At 42.3% G+C, this 15190-nt stretch overlaps 1 protein-coding gene across 1 annotated transcript; it reads left to right on the top strand.

Annotated features, from left to right (window-relative positions):
- The first annotated feature begins 12808 nt into the window (after positions 1-12808).
- LOC110943397 lies at positions 12809-13867 on the top strand. Its single transcript, XM_022185169.1, has one exon. It carries the CDS (start codon positions 12809-12811, stop codon positions 13865-13867), a length of 1059 nt encoding a protein of 352 aa, XP_022040861.1.
- Positions 13868-15190: the final 1323 nt, after the last annotated feature.

The following is a 15190-nucleotide window of genomic DNA, read 5'->3' as shown; positions in this document are numbered from 1 at the left end:
ATTAGGGTTTCGCGAGGAACTCAATATATCCGGCGGCTTAACATGTCTAGCATCCATATCCGATGGCTTGAACTGACTAGAATCCATGACAAACGAAATCAAGAAGCATGCAACGTGCAAAGAAAACGAACGAAACAACAAAACCAAACGATCTGGCAACAAACCCTAGCAGGAAAAACGAAGCAAAAACTAACCTTAAACCCGACGTCAAACGATTAGAAACCACGGTGAAGTCTAGTATCCTTACTCAGAAGGAACGACAACACCACAATTTCTAACCGAAATCAATCAAGAAGAAGATTAGTAGGAACGAACGAACGAACGAAAGCTAGGGTTTCCCTTGGTCGCCATCTCCCCTTATCTTTTTACCTTAGTTATGGAGGTTTTGACGACCATTCTTCACCATGCGGTTCGTATTGACTCTTCGTTTAAATTTCACAATAAATGTGAAAAAATAGCAGATTATCAATCTTTGTTTTTTTTTTTTTTTTTTTTTGGGTAAAGGGTTACCCCGGTGATTCTATATATTCACAACCAAAAAAGCACAAGTAGTGTAGAGAGTCTACACTAGTTCAATCATGAGACACACCCCATGAAAGTCAAACCAAAACCAAACCAAAACAAAACAACCAAGAAAAGGAAACGACCACTAGACTACAATCTAGATACAAATAACCAAACACACTAATCAGCCTCCATCGTCGCCTTTGTCATCCGCATAGATCTCCCATTCTTCAAGAATCTTTCGCACCCTCACGGTATCCTTCAACTTAGCTCCCATCAACTTTTTTTTTTTTTTTTGGGTAAAGGGTTACCCCGGTAAATTTTATAAATAACCAATAAGAACAAAGCATGTGCCTGACATAGCACACGCAACTAGCCCCGGCATACCAAGACTAGGCAACAAGAAAACAAGACCAACATCAACGTACAACCAAAGACGACACACAGCCCAAAACACTACCAAGAAAACAAACAATTACTACCAAACAGACAACACAAAATCTTGGTCCTTAGCCCGGGTCTTCATCCGATGCCCTACACAGGTTCTGCCACTTTGTAAGCGTCCTTTGATAATCCATATCTCCTTTGTAAACGAAACCCATTAGCCTGAGCCGGACAATGTTTTTAATCTTCTCGGTTACCTGTTCCGCCGTGCACTCCTTTGACGTAAACAACCGATTATTCCGCTCTTGCCATATGTAATAAGATGAGGCCGATATTGCTAGCTTACACACAATGTGTTTGAACCTTTTGGAATCCGAATAGCGTTCCATCCAATCCGCAATCGAGGTCCAAGAATCATTAACGTTTTCCAAATCCACCAACATCCTTATGTTCGACCAGACTTGAGAAGCAAAACCACACACGAAAAATAAATGATCTCTAGAATCCGTACCATGTTTACAAAGAGGACAACACATGAGTCTCCGGTTCGTTTCGCTGCCCACTTCCCAAACCGCCAACCGATCTTGTGTTTTGAGCTTGTTTTTTATGACTAACCAAAGATGAAATGAATGTCTCGGGATACATTGACTAAACCACACCATACTAGCCCACGTAACTGGAATGTCACGAGTCCGTAATGTATGCCATACTTCCAATGAGCTAAAGTGCTGATCATGACCCTCTACATCCTTCCAAACCATTCGGTCCGCTAACTGGGGGTCCTGTTGATTAACAGTTAACCCAATCAGAACCGGGTATACATCGTACCATGCTTGGGGCCATTTCCACTGCCCATTCTCATCTATTACTTCTGCCACCGTGGCTTGAAGGTTAAACCCCGCGTTCGCAATGTGTCTTGGTGTTATAAAAGACCTAAGAGGACTCAAGTGACACCAATTATCGCTCCACACATTCGTTTGCTTACCACTCCGAATGATGCTCCAAAAAGACGGCCGAACCGCATTCCGAATGGATAAAATCTTCCTCCAACCCCACGTCATACTACCTTTACCTTGTACCTCCCAAAAATTCTGATTTTTCAGTTTATGAGTATAGATCCACTGCACCCATAATGAGTTCCTTTTTGAGAGGATACTCCAAATATGCTTAGTAATGAGGGCCTTGTTGACATCCGCAATACATCTAATACCCAAACCACCTTCCGCTTTTGGCAAACATATATCATTCCACGCCACCTTTGCTTTGATTCTCCCACTCGTTCCCGCATTCCAAAGAAAGCGCCGCATACGCTTTTCTAACTCCTTGGTAACACGAGCCGGAATCATGAAAACCGAAGCCCAATATAAATGCATGGCTGAAAGAACAGAGTTAACCAGCTGCAACCTACCCGCAAACGAGAGAGTCTTTGTCATCCAGTTATCAATTTTCTTCTCCATACGATCCACCAGCAACTTACAATCTTTTGCCATTAACCTCGTAGTAATCAACGGCACACCAAGATACCGAACAGGCAAAGTGCCTTCCTGAAACGGCATAATGTTGAGAATATGCTGCCTAACCTGCTGACTAACATTACAGAAAAAGACCGTACTCTTTGCAGGGCTCGGAACCAGTCCCGAAATATTAGTGAACAACTCCAACACCTCCTTGATTCTGTTAACCGGAGAGACACTCCCATGAACAAAAATAAACAAATCATCAGCGAAAGAGACATTAATAATTTTCTGCTTCACACATTTTGCATGATACTTGAACGTTGTGCTTGAACGAGCATTATGTTGAAGGAGTAAAGTGAGCACCTCCATGACAAGAGTGAACAAATAAGGAGACATTGGATCTCCTTGACGAAGCCCCCTTCTCCCCTTAAAGAACCCATGGAGATTACCGTTTATACTCAATGAATAGGTAGCCGTGGTAACACACGCCATAATCCAGTTCACCATCTTTCTATGCAAACCAAACTGACAAAGAATCTGTTCTAGAAACGACCAACTAACAGTGTCATACGCCTTTTGAATGTCAATTTTGAATGCACACCTTGGCGGGCCTTTGTTTAGATGGTAATTATGCATCAGTTCTTGCGTCAAGAGGATATTATCCGAAATCCTCCTACCAGGCACAAACGCCGATTGATTAATGCTAACTAGGGTCTCCAAACACCCCTTTAATCTCTCCGTTATAATTTTACTTATACATTTGTAGAGAACATTGCAACAAGAGATTGGACGGTAATCCAAAACCGAATCCGGGGTATCAACTTTAGGGATAAGAGCCAAAATTGTATGATTCAATTGCTTCAGAATTTTACCGTTCTCAAAGAATTCCAGAATCGCTTTTGTGACCTCAGCCCCCACAATATCCCATGCATGCTTGAAAAAGGCAGACGTGTAACCATCCGGTCCCGGAGCTTTGTTTTCACCAATACTGAACATAGCCTTTTTAATTTCTTCTGGAGTAACCTGTCTGACCATGTTGCTTGCCACTTCCGGACTAAGCGTATTAACACAAACCTCCGACAAGTCAATACGAGCAACTTGATCCTCCATTCCTAAGAAACCCGCGTAATGATTTACTAACGCTTCCGAAGCCGCATCCCCTTCATATCGGGTTCCAGCCACATCCCGAATACAATGAATCTTGTTTCTAGCATTTCTACATTTCAGGCTATTATGAAAAAAGGCTGTATTCGAATCCCCAGTACAAAGCCACTCAACCTTTGATTTTTGTTTCAAGAAGCATTCTTCATCATATGCTGCAATCTGGAACTCCTTTAGGCACTCCGATTCGTTCTTACGAAGCTCCACATCAAGAGGGTTCTTGTCTAGCAGGCATTGGATCTCATCAAGCTTTTTACGCAGCTCACTCACCTTTAAGTGTAAATTCCCTTGTTGGTTCAGGATTTTCCTAAGACCTGGCTTCAAGTTTTTTAACTTAGAGGTAACCGAGAACATAGAAATCCCATCAACCATCTTCACCCATTCTCGCTCGACACAAATTCTGAACTCCGGTTTAGAAGTAATAAAGTTCGCGAACTTGAACGGTTTCGGCTTAGACCCTTTAGGCACATTTGTAAGCTTTAAAATGCAAGGAGTGTGGTCCGAGACCCGATACGCATGGTACAAAACATAAGCATCAGGAAACATGTCTAAACCCTTAACATTACACATGACCCTATCAATCTTACGAAGTAAACCAATACCCTCCTTCGGCTTCTGGTTCCAAGTGTATTGCATACCATGACCCTTCACATCAAACAGGCCCGAGTTCTTGACACATTCATAAAATTCACGCATTCCAATAGTTTGACTCGACGTACCAAACAGTGAATCCTCCATATAAAGCGCCGAGTTAAAATCGCCCATGACAAACCAAGGCTTATCCGTACACAATATTGCATGCCCAGCTAAGTTCTCCCAAAGAGCCCTACGGTCTTGATACTTATTTTTTGCATAAACAAAAGACCCGAAGACACTAGTGTTATCAGTTTTAGACCATAATTGCGCATGAATAACTTGATCAGATTGAGACAAAATCATAACATCCACAATATCACTATTCCATCCTAGGATAATTCTCGTACCCCGATCACAAAGACCCCCATTAGACGTCCAACTCCAATTTCTGAACACCTTGTTACAAACTTTATCCAGATTAGCAACCTCCACATGCGATTCAAGAATAGCACAAACAGACACCTTATTTTCCGACAGCATAAGACGAACCTCATTTTGTTTCAGGGGATGGTTCAAACCCCTTATATTCCATGAAAGAAAACTATCCATGAAGACCGCTCTGACCGGGAGTGCTTGCCCCCTCAGCTTTGCTTCCAATCGAATTACTACTCATAAACTTTGACACTTCAGTAGGCACCGCCTCAACAAATTCAGCTTCATAATCATCTAACGGATCATTAGGACCGGCCACAGTTGGCCCCGTAGACTTCACATTACCCGGAGGGATATCCGCATCCCCATCCGATTTAGATAAAACTTCGAAAGAATTTTTAGTTGCCACATTTGCATTCGCATTAGTATTCTGCTTGTCATCCTTCGTACCTGAAGTGCTAGCACCCGAGCTTCCTGTTTTCGGCCTATACACAAATTTTGCCCTTTGTTTCTTTTGCATACCTCCTTTTCTAGCCATTTTCCGCTCATCCGTAACGAACCCCTCATCATCAATAACAACCTGCTTAGCTTTTGAAACTATGTTCTTCGGACACGCTTGGTCACTATGACCAAAAACACAGCAAGACGAGCACCTCTGCGGCTTCCATTCATATTCAACTTTCACCTTATGAGTAACATAACCATCCGCTTCAAGCTTCGGAATTGCAACCGTAATATGATCTTTTAATTCATTATCCGCACTAATTTCAATTAACGCACGAGCAAAGCTACTTCTCCCCCAGTTATCAACACACATATCAGCCGTATAGCCATCCAAACGTTTAGGAGTACCCAACTTAGACGCTAATAAACTCAGCCCATCATCCGTGTATATAGCAATAGGAACATTATGGAGTTTCACCCATACCGGGACCGACTTAATACACTCCTTTATGAGGTTTACCGACGGCGACCAAACATTCAAGAATAAAGGAACTTTTCTAATTAACCAAGGCCCTCCGTCCAGCACTTTCATCATCCCCTCCTTAGAGTCAAACTTGAAAAAGAAAAACCCATCAGAGTTCATCATGATCTTCGCAAAACCATATTTCGACCAAACATTTTTTGCATAATACTCGACAACAGGAAAAGGCAGCCGATTGCCCAAGAAATAACCATATAAAACATTCTCAAATTTATCCTGGACCTTTTTTATAACCTCACGCGGGATCAGCACATCCGCATCCTGAACCGTCTCAGTTGCGTCCAGCTTACGAAAGTTAACCTCTCTTTTCAGCGAATTCTGCGTTTTAACCTTATCAGCATACGACAAACTGGGAGCATCATTGACCACATTACTCGAACTGGGATTAGCTTGGCTATCCGTGTTGGCTGCCGAAGACCCATCTCCATAATCCCACACACTAGGCAATTCCACCGGCTTCGAGATTTCTAAGAGCCCATCTATGACCGATACATTATTCGTCGAGTACAAACCACGTCTCGGCATCATTGGATTACCCTCAATATTCCTAACTCGTAATCCAATCCCACGAACCGGAGGAGTATTATCATCAACCCCAGGTGATTGTTGATTCAAAGGTTTGACCCCGCCACTTTCACCCGCCATGCATGCAAAACGAAAGAACTAAAACAGCCGACAATGAAAGAAAACCAAACCAAAAACCCTAATCGGCCAAGAGAAATGAAACAATCACAGAAAATCAGCGCCGAAAACAGAAACCTTCACAATACCAAACCCTAATCCGCCGTCAGAAGGAAACCAAATCTGAATGAACAAGAACACGTAAAGAAGAAAATAAAGCCCGAACTCCCTTAAACCCTAGAGGCAAAACTTCAACTCTTGATCGATTAATCCAGTGTCATCAATCTAGCTAAATTAAACTCAGTTAACCGCAATCAATGGCAACCAGATTAATAAATTAGAGAATCAGAATATGTTTCTAGAGCGGCAATTATGAGAAAAACAAACGAAACCCTAATTCTGGATTGATCCTTGATGCTAACGAATTCGTTATGGATACTTGGAAGAAACAAGATCCAATCACAGATTGTTATACATCAGATCACAAAGAAGAACAAGGGAGATCAAGAACAAGCGCACGAAATCGCCAAGAAGGGAGAGAGAACACGGCCCTCTTATTTTGTTCTTTATTTCTCCCATCAACTTGTATCGCACTGTTTTGATAATAACATCACTAACCGTCTCAGGAGGTCTGAGTTGATTTTTAAACAACCGAGCATTCCTCTCTTGCCAAATGTTATAAGCAGTAGCCGCAACGAGGAGCTTAGCCACACAAATATCCGCCCGCTTCTGATGACTACGAGCACTAAGCCAGTGAACAACTTCTGACCATTTCGGGCTGACCGAGTTCATACCCCCCCTATCCCGGATTAGCGTCCACACCTGTGAAGAATATTTGCATTCAAAGAACAAGTGTGGATGGGAATCAAAGTTCTCAAAACACAATAAGCAACACATCATATTCATGTTTTTCCTTCTAGAAAAATCCCATTGCAGAATTTTATCCTGTGTAAGGAGCTTACGTTTCATAATCAGCCACATCATGAATGCGTGCCTCGGAATACACTGAGCGAACCACACAATTTTGCACCAATCAACATCCGGTTCCCTATGGCGCAACGAATGCCAAGCCCCAGACGTCGAAAACCCACTAAGATCATTCCCATCCTTCCATAAAAGCCTATCATTTTTCATCGGTTCCAAAATTACTTGATCAATCTGAATCAGAACAGGGAACAAATCCCTCCACGCTATAGGCCAACTCCAACCCCCATTCGAATGCACATCGGCCACCGAATCCTCCAACCTAAAATCAGCATCTGTAATAACTCTAGGCGAAAGAAAATCGGCCAAAGGCCCCAACTCGGACCATGTATCATACCACGCTGAGGTAGAGGCACCATTACCAACCTCCGACCAAAAATGATTTCTAACCAGCGGCCCTAACTGAGATATCTTCCTCCACGACCAACAACTACTAGCGGGCGTTTTACATACCCAAAAACTCTTACCCTTTAACCGATACGAGTGCACCCAATCAACCCACAAGGAGTCTCGTTTAGAAACAATGCTCCAAATATGAGACGACATCAACGCTTTATTCATATCCCCCACACGTCTAATACCCAAGCCCCCCTCATATTTTGGCGTACAAACCAATTTCCAAGAGACTTTCGATTTACCTTTATTAAACGCAGAGTCTTGAGACCAAAGAAAGTTTCTCATCTTAGCTTCGAGCTCCTTGATAATCCGAACCGGTAAAATAAACACTGAGGCCCAGTAGATATGCATAGAAGATAGGACAGAATTAATAAGCTGAAGTCTTCCTGCGAAGGATAACAGCTTATTTCTCCAATGCATGATACGCTTTTCCAACCTCTCCACTAGAACTCGACATTCATTGTACCCAAGCCTAGCCGAAATCAAAGGGACCCCCAAGTACCTGACAGGCAGCTTTCCTTCCTTAAAAGGCATGATATTCAGAATAGCTTGCTTAGTATGATTTTTCACATTGCAAAAGAAAACCGTGCTTTTCTGATTGCTAGGGACCAACCCCGACATCTTAGTGAATTTCGAGAGGGAGGACATAATGCAATTAGCCGAACTAATTTCCCCTCTAGCGAATAAAAACAAGTCATCTGCAAAGCAAAGATTAATAATTCGCTGTCTTTCACACCTATTGTGGAACCTGAAAGAGGAATCAATTTGTACCGAATGCTGCAGAATACTCGTTAATACCTCCATAACCAACGTAAATAAATACGGGGACATTGGATCACCCTGCCTCAACCCACGTTTCCCTTTGAAAAACCCATGCACTGAGCCATTGACACAAACCGAGAATGATGTAGTAGAGACACATACCATAATCCACTCCACCATTTTGATGTTAAAACCAAAACCAATCAGCACTTTTCTCAAAAACCCCCAATCGACAGTATCGTAAGCTTTCTGAATATCGACTTTAAACGCACATCTCGGGGGACCCGCATCTCTATGATAATTATGCATTAATTCCTGGGTTAAGAGAATGTTATCCGAGATTTTCCGACCAGGAACAAAGGCCGATTGGTTGATGCTAACAATATCATTAAGGGCACCTTTAATTCTGTCCGCAATGATCTTACTGGTACATTTGTAAAAAACATTACAGCAAGCAATCGGACGAAAATCAGTAACAAGCATAGGGGTCGAAACCTTTGGAATGAGAACAATTAACGTATGATTCAATTCCCGGAGAAGATTACCCGTTTCAAAGAAATCCTTAATCGCGTTAGAAATATCATTACCAACTAAAGACCAAGCACTCTTAAAGAAGGCTGCCGTATAACCATCCGGCCCAGGGGCTTTGTCGTTACCAATCGAAAACATAGCCTTTTTGACCTCCTCCGTCGTTACCTGCCGAATCATATTGGACGCCGCATCATGAGATAACATTTTCGGGAATAAATCTGGAGCCGGTTCAAGAGAAATATCCCCTATAGATCCGAAGAATCCCTCATAGTGCTGAACAAACGCTTTAAAAACCATGTCACCTTCATAAGTAACCCCACCCGAGTCCGTAACAACTTCTATTCTAGAAAAATGATTTCTGGCTTTCAACGAGGAATGAAAGAATTTCGTGTTCATATCACCAGCCGCTAACCAGTCCACTTTCGATTTTTGTTTCAGGAACCTCTCCTCGTCTAGTAAAGCCGCCTGTAACTCGCGGCTAATAGAAGCCTCTTCAGCACGGATAGCAACATTAGACGGGTCTTGATCCAAGTTTTGCTGAATTACATCCAACTTCGATCTAAAGTTATCTACTTTCTTGTGGAGATTTCCTTGTTTAAAGAGCAACGACCTCAACGGGTGTTTCAGCAAACGAAGTTTTTTTACAACTCGGAACTGATACACTCCCTCAACATGAGTACCCCAACCATTAGTAACGATCTCCAAAAATTCTGGTTTGAAAACCAGAAAATTAGCGAACTTGAAAGACCTCGGTTTCACTATCACAGCATCCGGGAACGATAAAATACATGGACAATGATCCGACAGACGATATGGCTTGAAAACAGCCACCGAGTTCGGATATTCCGCTAGAAAAGAAGTGTTCCCCATCACCCGATCAATTTTCTTAAGTAACCCAATCCCTTTCTTAGGCTTTTGGTTCCAAGTAAAATGAATACCTGACCGATTAATATCGACCACTTCAATATCATCAACACAAGCCTGGAACTCCCTCATACCGGTCGAACAAGAAGAAGTGCCCATGGAACTGTCCTCTATATTCAGAGCCGAGTTAAAATCACCCATAATAAACCACGGACTATCCGCAACAAGAGTTTTGTGCAACGAAAGTTGGTGCCACAACTCCCTCCGGGTCACATAATAATTAGCAGCATAAACAATAGAACAGAAGACCCTCCTTTTATCCAATTTAAACACGAGTTGAAGGTGCATAACCTGATCCGACTGAGCCAAAACCATCACGTCAAAAACGGCCGGATTCCAACCCACAATGATTCTAGTGCCTTTATCACAACATCTACCATTCGAAGTCCAATCCCACGAGCGAAAAACGGACTTACAAACACTAGCCAAGTTAGCAACATTAACATGGGACTCTAAAATAGCACACAGACTCAACTTATAATCTTTCACAGCTTGCCGAACCTCCATTTGTTTAAGCGGGCGGTTCAACCCCCTTATATTCCAGACCGCGAGACTAATCATTAGCAACTACCTGAGAAGGAGTGCTTGCCCCTTGTTTGCTCTGAATTTTACACGTCCCTTGCCTCATGAACTCATCCATTTCGTTATAAATTTCTTCAACTTCATTATCCGAATCCTCCAAGGCCGAACCTGAGGATTTCTTGCTAGTTCCCTCTCCCGAATCAGCTTGGTTCAACACTTCAAAAGGATTATTCAGTTTAATCGGCACCGAAGACGACCCATTGTTACCCTTCGGCTGGGGTTTTGGAGCCACCGGCCGATATTCAAATCTGCTTTTCTGCTTGTTCACCGGAATACCCATTTTTCTAGCGACCTTCTTACCATGTACTTCAGTATACCCATCCTGATCAACAATCGGACCCTTTTTCGTCTGCAAGTTCTTTTGAAAATTACGATTCGGCACATCATTCTTAACAACCTTCACCGGTGTTTTAGGACACACATCAGCCGTGTGACCAAACACACAACAAGTGTGGCAACGGTGTGGACTCCATTCATACTCCACGTACATAGTTTCTTTAATAAAACCCTCCCCTTCCGGTTCAGGTATCGCCATAGTAATCTCTTCACGAAACTCCTTATCAGCCGAAATTTCCACCAACGCTCTAGCATAGCTGCTACGACCCCACAAATCGGTACACATAGAAGTTGTAAAAGAATCCAGCATCTTAGGCTCACCGACTTTTGTAGCTATCAAGCTAAGACCATCTTCCGTATAAGCCGCAATAGGAACCTCATGAATTTTAACCCAAACCTGCACCTTCTTAACTTCTTTCTTTTCAAGTTTGGTCGTTGGGGTCCATATGTTCAGAAACAACGGTTGCGATCTAATAATCCACGGACCATCCTTGAGGACATTCATCATTCCCCCTTCATCGTTGAACTTGAAAAAGAAAAATCCATTAGCATTCATCATCGACTTCTGCAACCCATATTTCTTCCACTGAGCTTTAACAAAGTAATCAACAACCGGGAATGCAACCCGGTCCCCCAAAAAATACCCGTAAATAGTATTAGATAACTTCTCTTGCACGGCTCGGACAGATTCTTTGGGAAGCACGATATCACATCCTTCATGCACAACCGGACTCTCCAAGGAACGAAAATTAACTTTCTGACCACTACTAGCTGCAACCGATTCCGCATAAGACAAAGGAGTAGGGCTACTACTCTGACCGTTAAAAGAACTTTGAACACCATGAGCAGCCCCAGATGCAACCGGTTTGAAGGTCACACCTTTAGCAGGATTAGGGTTTGCATGGGGCGCCCCCATAGCCGACTCATAATCCATCCCACATGCATGATCAGCATTCAATTCAACTGGCTTAGATATATCGATCAAGCCATCAATAACCGACGTAGCATTAGTGGAATACATACCTCGCCTCGGAATCCGATTATTCCCCTCAATGTTAGTCACTCGCAACCCAATACCACGAACTGGTGGTGTCTTCTCATCCGTCCCCGGAGTGGCAACCTCCTGCAACGGCTTAGAGCGATCATTCATGACAACAGCAATCCAAAACAACTCTCTCTAGAAACCAGCAGACCAAAGAAACAAGCACCCGAAATCCAAAAAACCCTAGAGCCGCAACCAGAACTAAGACCAAGAAACAGAAAACCCTAATCCTAAAAACCCTAGTTTGAAACCTGAACCCTTAATCGATTAAACCTGAGCATCAATCTAGCTAAATTAAACTCAGTTAACCGCAATCAACGACTACCAGTATAATAAATCAGGGTTCTTGAATCAAAAACTAGAGCGGCGATTGTAAGAAGAAAACCGAAAAAAACCCTAGTTCTAAATCGATCCCTAGTGCTAACGAGTTCGTTATAGAGATCAAATCTCTAATCACAGACTGTTATACACAAGATCACGAAGAAAAAACATAGGATTCATGAAGAACAATCAAAATCGCCATTTAGGAGAGAGAGCATAGGGTTAGCCATTTCATTTTTTTACGCAAAAAGGTAAGTTATCAATCTTTGTTTTGCGGATGATTTGTTCCTTTTTGCTAGAGGAGAAGTGAATTCGGCTAGGTGTATTATGACATCTCTTTCTAAGTTCACTAAGATGTCCGGGTTAGTGCCGAGTAATCAGAAAAGTACGATATTCTTTTGTAATGTCAATGCCCATGTCAAGGATGCTATTTTGGATCTTATACCGTTTGTGGAAGGAAATTTGCCTGTCAGATAACTGGGTGTGCCCCTGATCTCCTCCAGACTCTGTTATAATGAGTGTCGAGTGCTCGTTGAAAGATTAGAGAAACGTATAACGCATTGGAGGAACAAGTTGCTTTTGTTTGCTGGTAGACTTCAGCTTATTATTTCGGTTCTCTCATCCATGCACATCTATTGGTCTTCTGTCTTTATGTTGCCGATTCGTATTATTCATGAGCTCGAAGCTTGTATGCGAAATTTCCTATGGTCCTAAGAGAGTTCGTATGCTAAAGGTAAATCAAAAGTTTCTTGGAAGTCCGTTTGTACTCCGAAGTATGAAGGAGGGTTGGGCATTAGACGACTTGGGGATATGAATAAGGCTCTTATGTCTTATCATATTTGGAGTGTTGTTTCTAAGCGGGATTCTTTATGGGTGGATTGGGTGCACAGTTACCGGTTAAAAGGCAAGAGCTTATGGGTGTGTAAAACCCCCTCTAATTGCTGTTGGTCTTGGAGAAAGTTAATGCAATTGTGGCCTCTTATCAGGAATCATATATGGTCGGAATTAGGCAATGGCGCTGATACATCTGCATGGTTTGATTTCTGGTGTGAGATAGGGTCGCTTGGTGACTTTATTTCGCCTAGAACCATCACCGATGCAGATTTTAATCTGGATGATTCTGTGGCTAACATCTACTCGCATGGTTCTTGGTCTTGGCCTATGGCATGGAGAGATCTCTTTCCGGTTCTCATTCAGTTAGACCAAGTTCAGTTAAATCCGACAAAGCATGATAAATTGTTATGGAAAGATGGTCGTGATATAACGGAGTTCTCCTCTTCGCGTGTTTGGCATTCGGTTCGGTACAAGGTTCCGGAAGTGAATTGGTGTAATATTGTTTGGTTTTCGCAGTGTATTCCTCGACATGCCTTTATGATGTGGCTGGTCATCAAAGGTAAGCTTTTGACTCAAGACAAAATTCTAAAATGGGATATCTCGCGGAGGAAGAACATGAATATGATGTGTTGCCTGCTATGTTATCAGAACTTTGACTCTCACCCGCATCTATTTTTTGAATGCAAATATTCATCTCAAGTATGGCATATAATTCAAAGCAAGGTGAGTATGGATGCTGTTAGTCCGATGTGGACTGATATAGTTGATTGGTTGTTGGTTCGTGCACGTTCTAAATCGGCCATGAATTATGTTGCTAAAATTCTTACTGCGGCTGCTGTGTACTTCATTTGGCAAGAAAGAAATGCTAGACTCTTCAAAAATCAGCTAAGACCACCGGAGAAACTTAGTGAGATTATTTTAAACACGGTCAGATACAAGCTGATTGGAGCTAAACTAAAGAACACTGCGAGTGTGCGGAGACTCCTTGGAGAGTGGGAGATTCGAGGGGGGCACGTGGATGATGATGGCGGCTGATTAGTGTGTTTCATGTCGCATTTGTCTAGAGTTTAGTCTACTTGTTTCATTTTGATGTCTATGGTTGGTTTTCTTTGTTTTTACTTTCATGGGGCATGTCTCATGATTGAACTAGTGTAGACCTTCTACACTACTTGGTTTGTTTGGTTTGTGAATATATAGAATCACCGGGGTAACCCTTTACCCAAAAAAAACTGTTCCGGAGTGTTTGTTGCGTTAAACTGATTACGTTTACGCATCAATTCTCGTAAAACCTTCCAGAAAGTAATGTAAAGCTCGAAATTGAACAAGAATTGATATGTGCAAAAGATACACATATTTACATAAATCCCAAGTATGAAACACAAGATTTCAATTGTTTTGTATTCGTATGATGGTCATAGAGGAACAGATGTCACAGTCTCCCCTACTTTAGGAAATTTCGTCCCGAAATTTATTCGTAGGAGTCTGTCTGTAACGTTGTGTTAATGTCACACCCCCAAAATCCACACGCGGAGTAACACCGCTTGGGAGCGTGACTGACCAGGATCAAGCCACCAATCATATTGAACATGTAAATAATATCAAGTAAAATAAATGCAAACCAATCATTCAATACGATAGGTGTTCAAAACGTAATTATAGTTTCAAAGTGTAGCGGAAGCATAAGTACGAAAACCCAATGTATATCATAGTTCAAATGTTTAAATGTTTTAACATGGCATCCACGATCCATGCTCCACAACGACCTGCTCCTCCCTGTGCAAGCTCCATGTATCTAACGACCTGCAAGGCATGTAGCAGAGGATCAACAACTAGTTGAGTGAGTTCACAGTTTATAGTTCAGTAATTGTAATAGTGTAATAAGGCTTGTATTCGTTCATTAAGTCATGTATCGTAATAGTTCGTATCGCAGCCCACCTAGGCATGTATGCGAAGATTAGGGAAAGTTCTCAAGTATTCTAGACTAGGTATGTTTGTATCGCGGCCACCCGGCACCTGTACGAAGTTTTAGTGTATAGTTCGCAGCCTTCCTAGGCATGTGTGCGAAGATCAGTCATATTATCGCAGCCAACCCTGGCATGTGTGCGAAGATCAGTCATATTATCGCAGCCAACCCTGGCATGTGTGCGAAGATCTGTCATATTATCGCAGCCAACCCTGGCATGTGTGCGAAGATCAGTCATATTATCGCAGCCAATCCCGGCGTGTGTGCGAAGATCAGTTCTATAAGCATCACTAGTCTAGCAGTATCTTAATCAATCACCTTCCTCAACCGAGGATCATATCATTACGTTCCATTATCTAGAGAAGTACAAATAAATAAATCAATCCCATTCCCAC

The sequence above is a fragment of the Helianthus annuus genome, chromosome 1 (genome assembly GCF_002127325.2).
Source record: "Helianthus annuus cultivar XRQ/B chromosome 1, HanXRQr2.0-SUNRISE, whole genome shotgun sequence".
NCBI classification, from domain to species: domain Eukaryota; kingdom Viridiplantae; phylum Streptophyta; class Magnoliopsida; order Asterales; family Asteraceae; genus Helianthus; species Helianthus annuus.
Note: the sequence above shows the minus strand (reverse complement) of the source record. Positions and strands in the feature narration are given on the sequence as shown.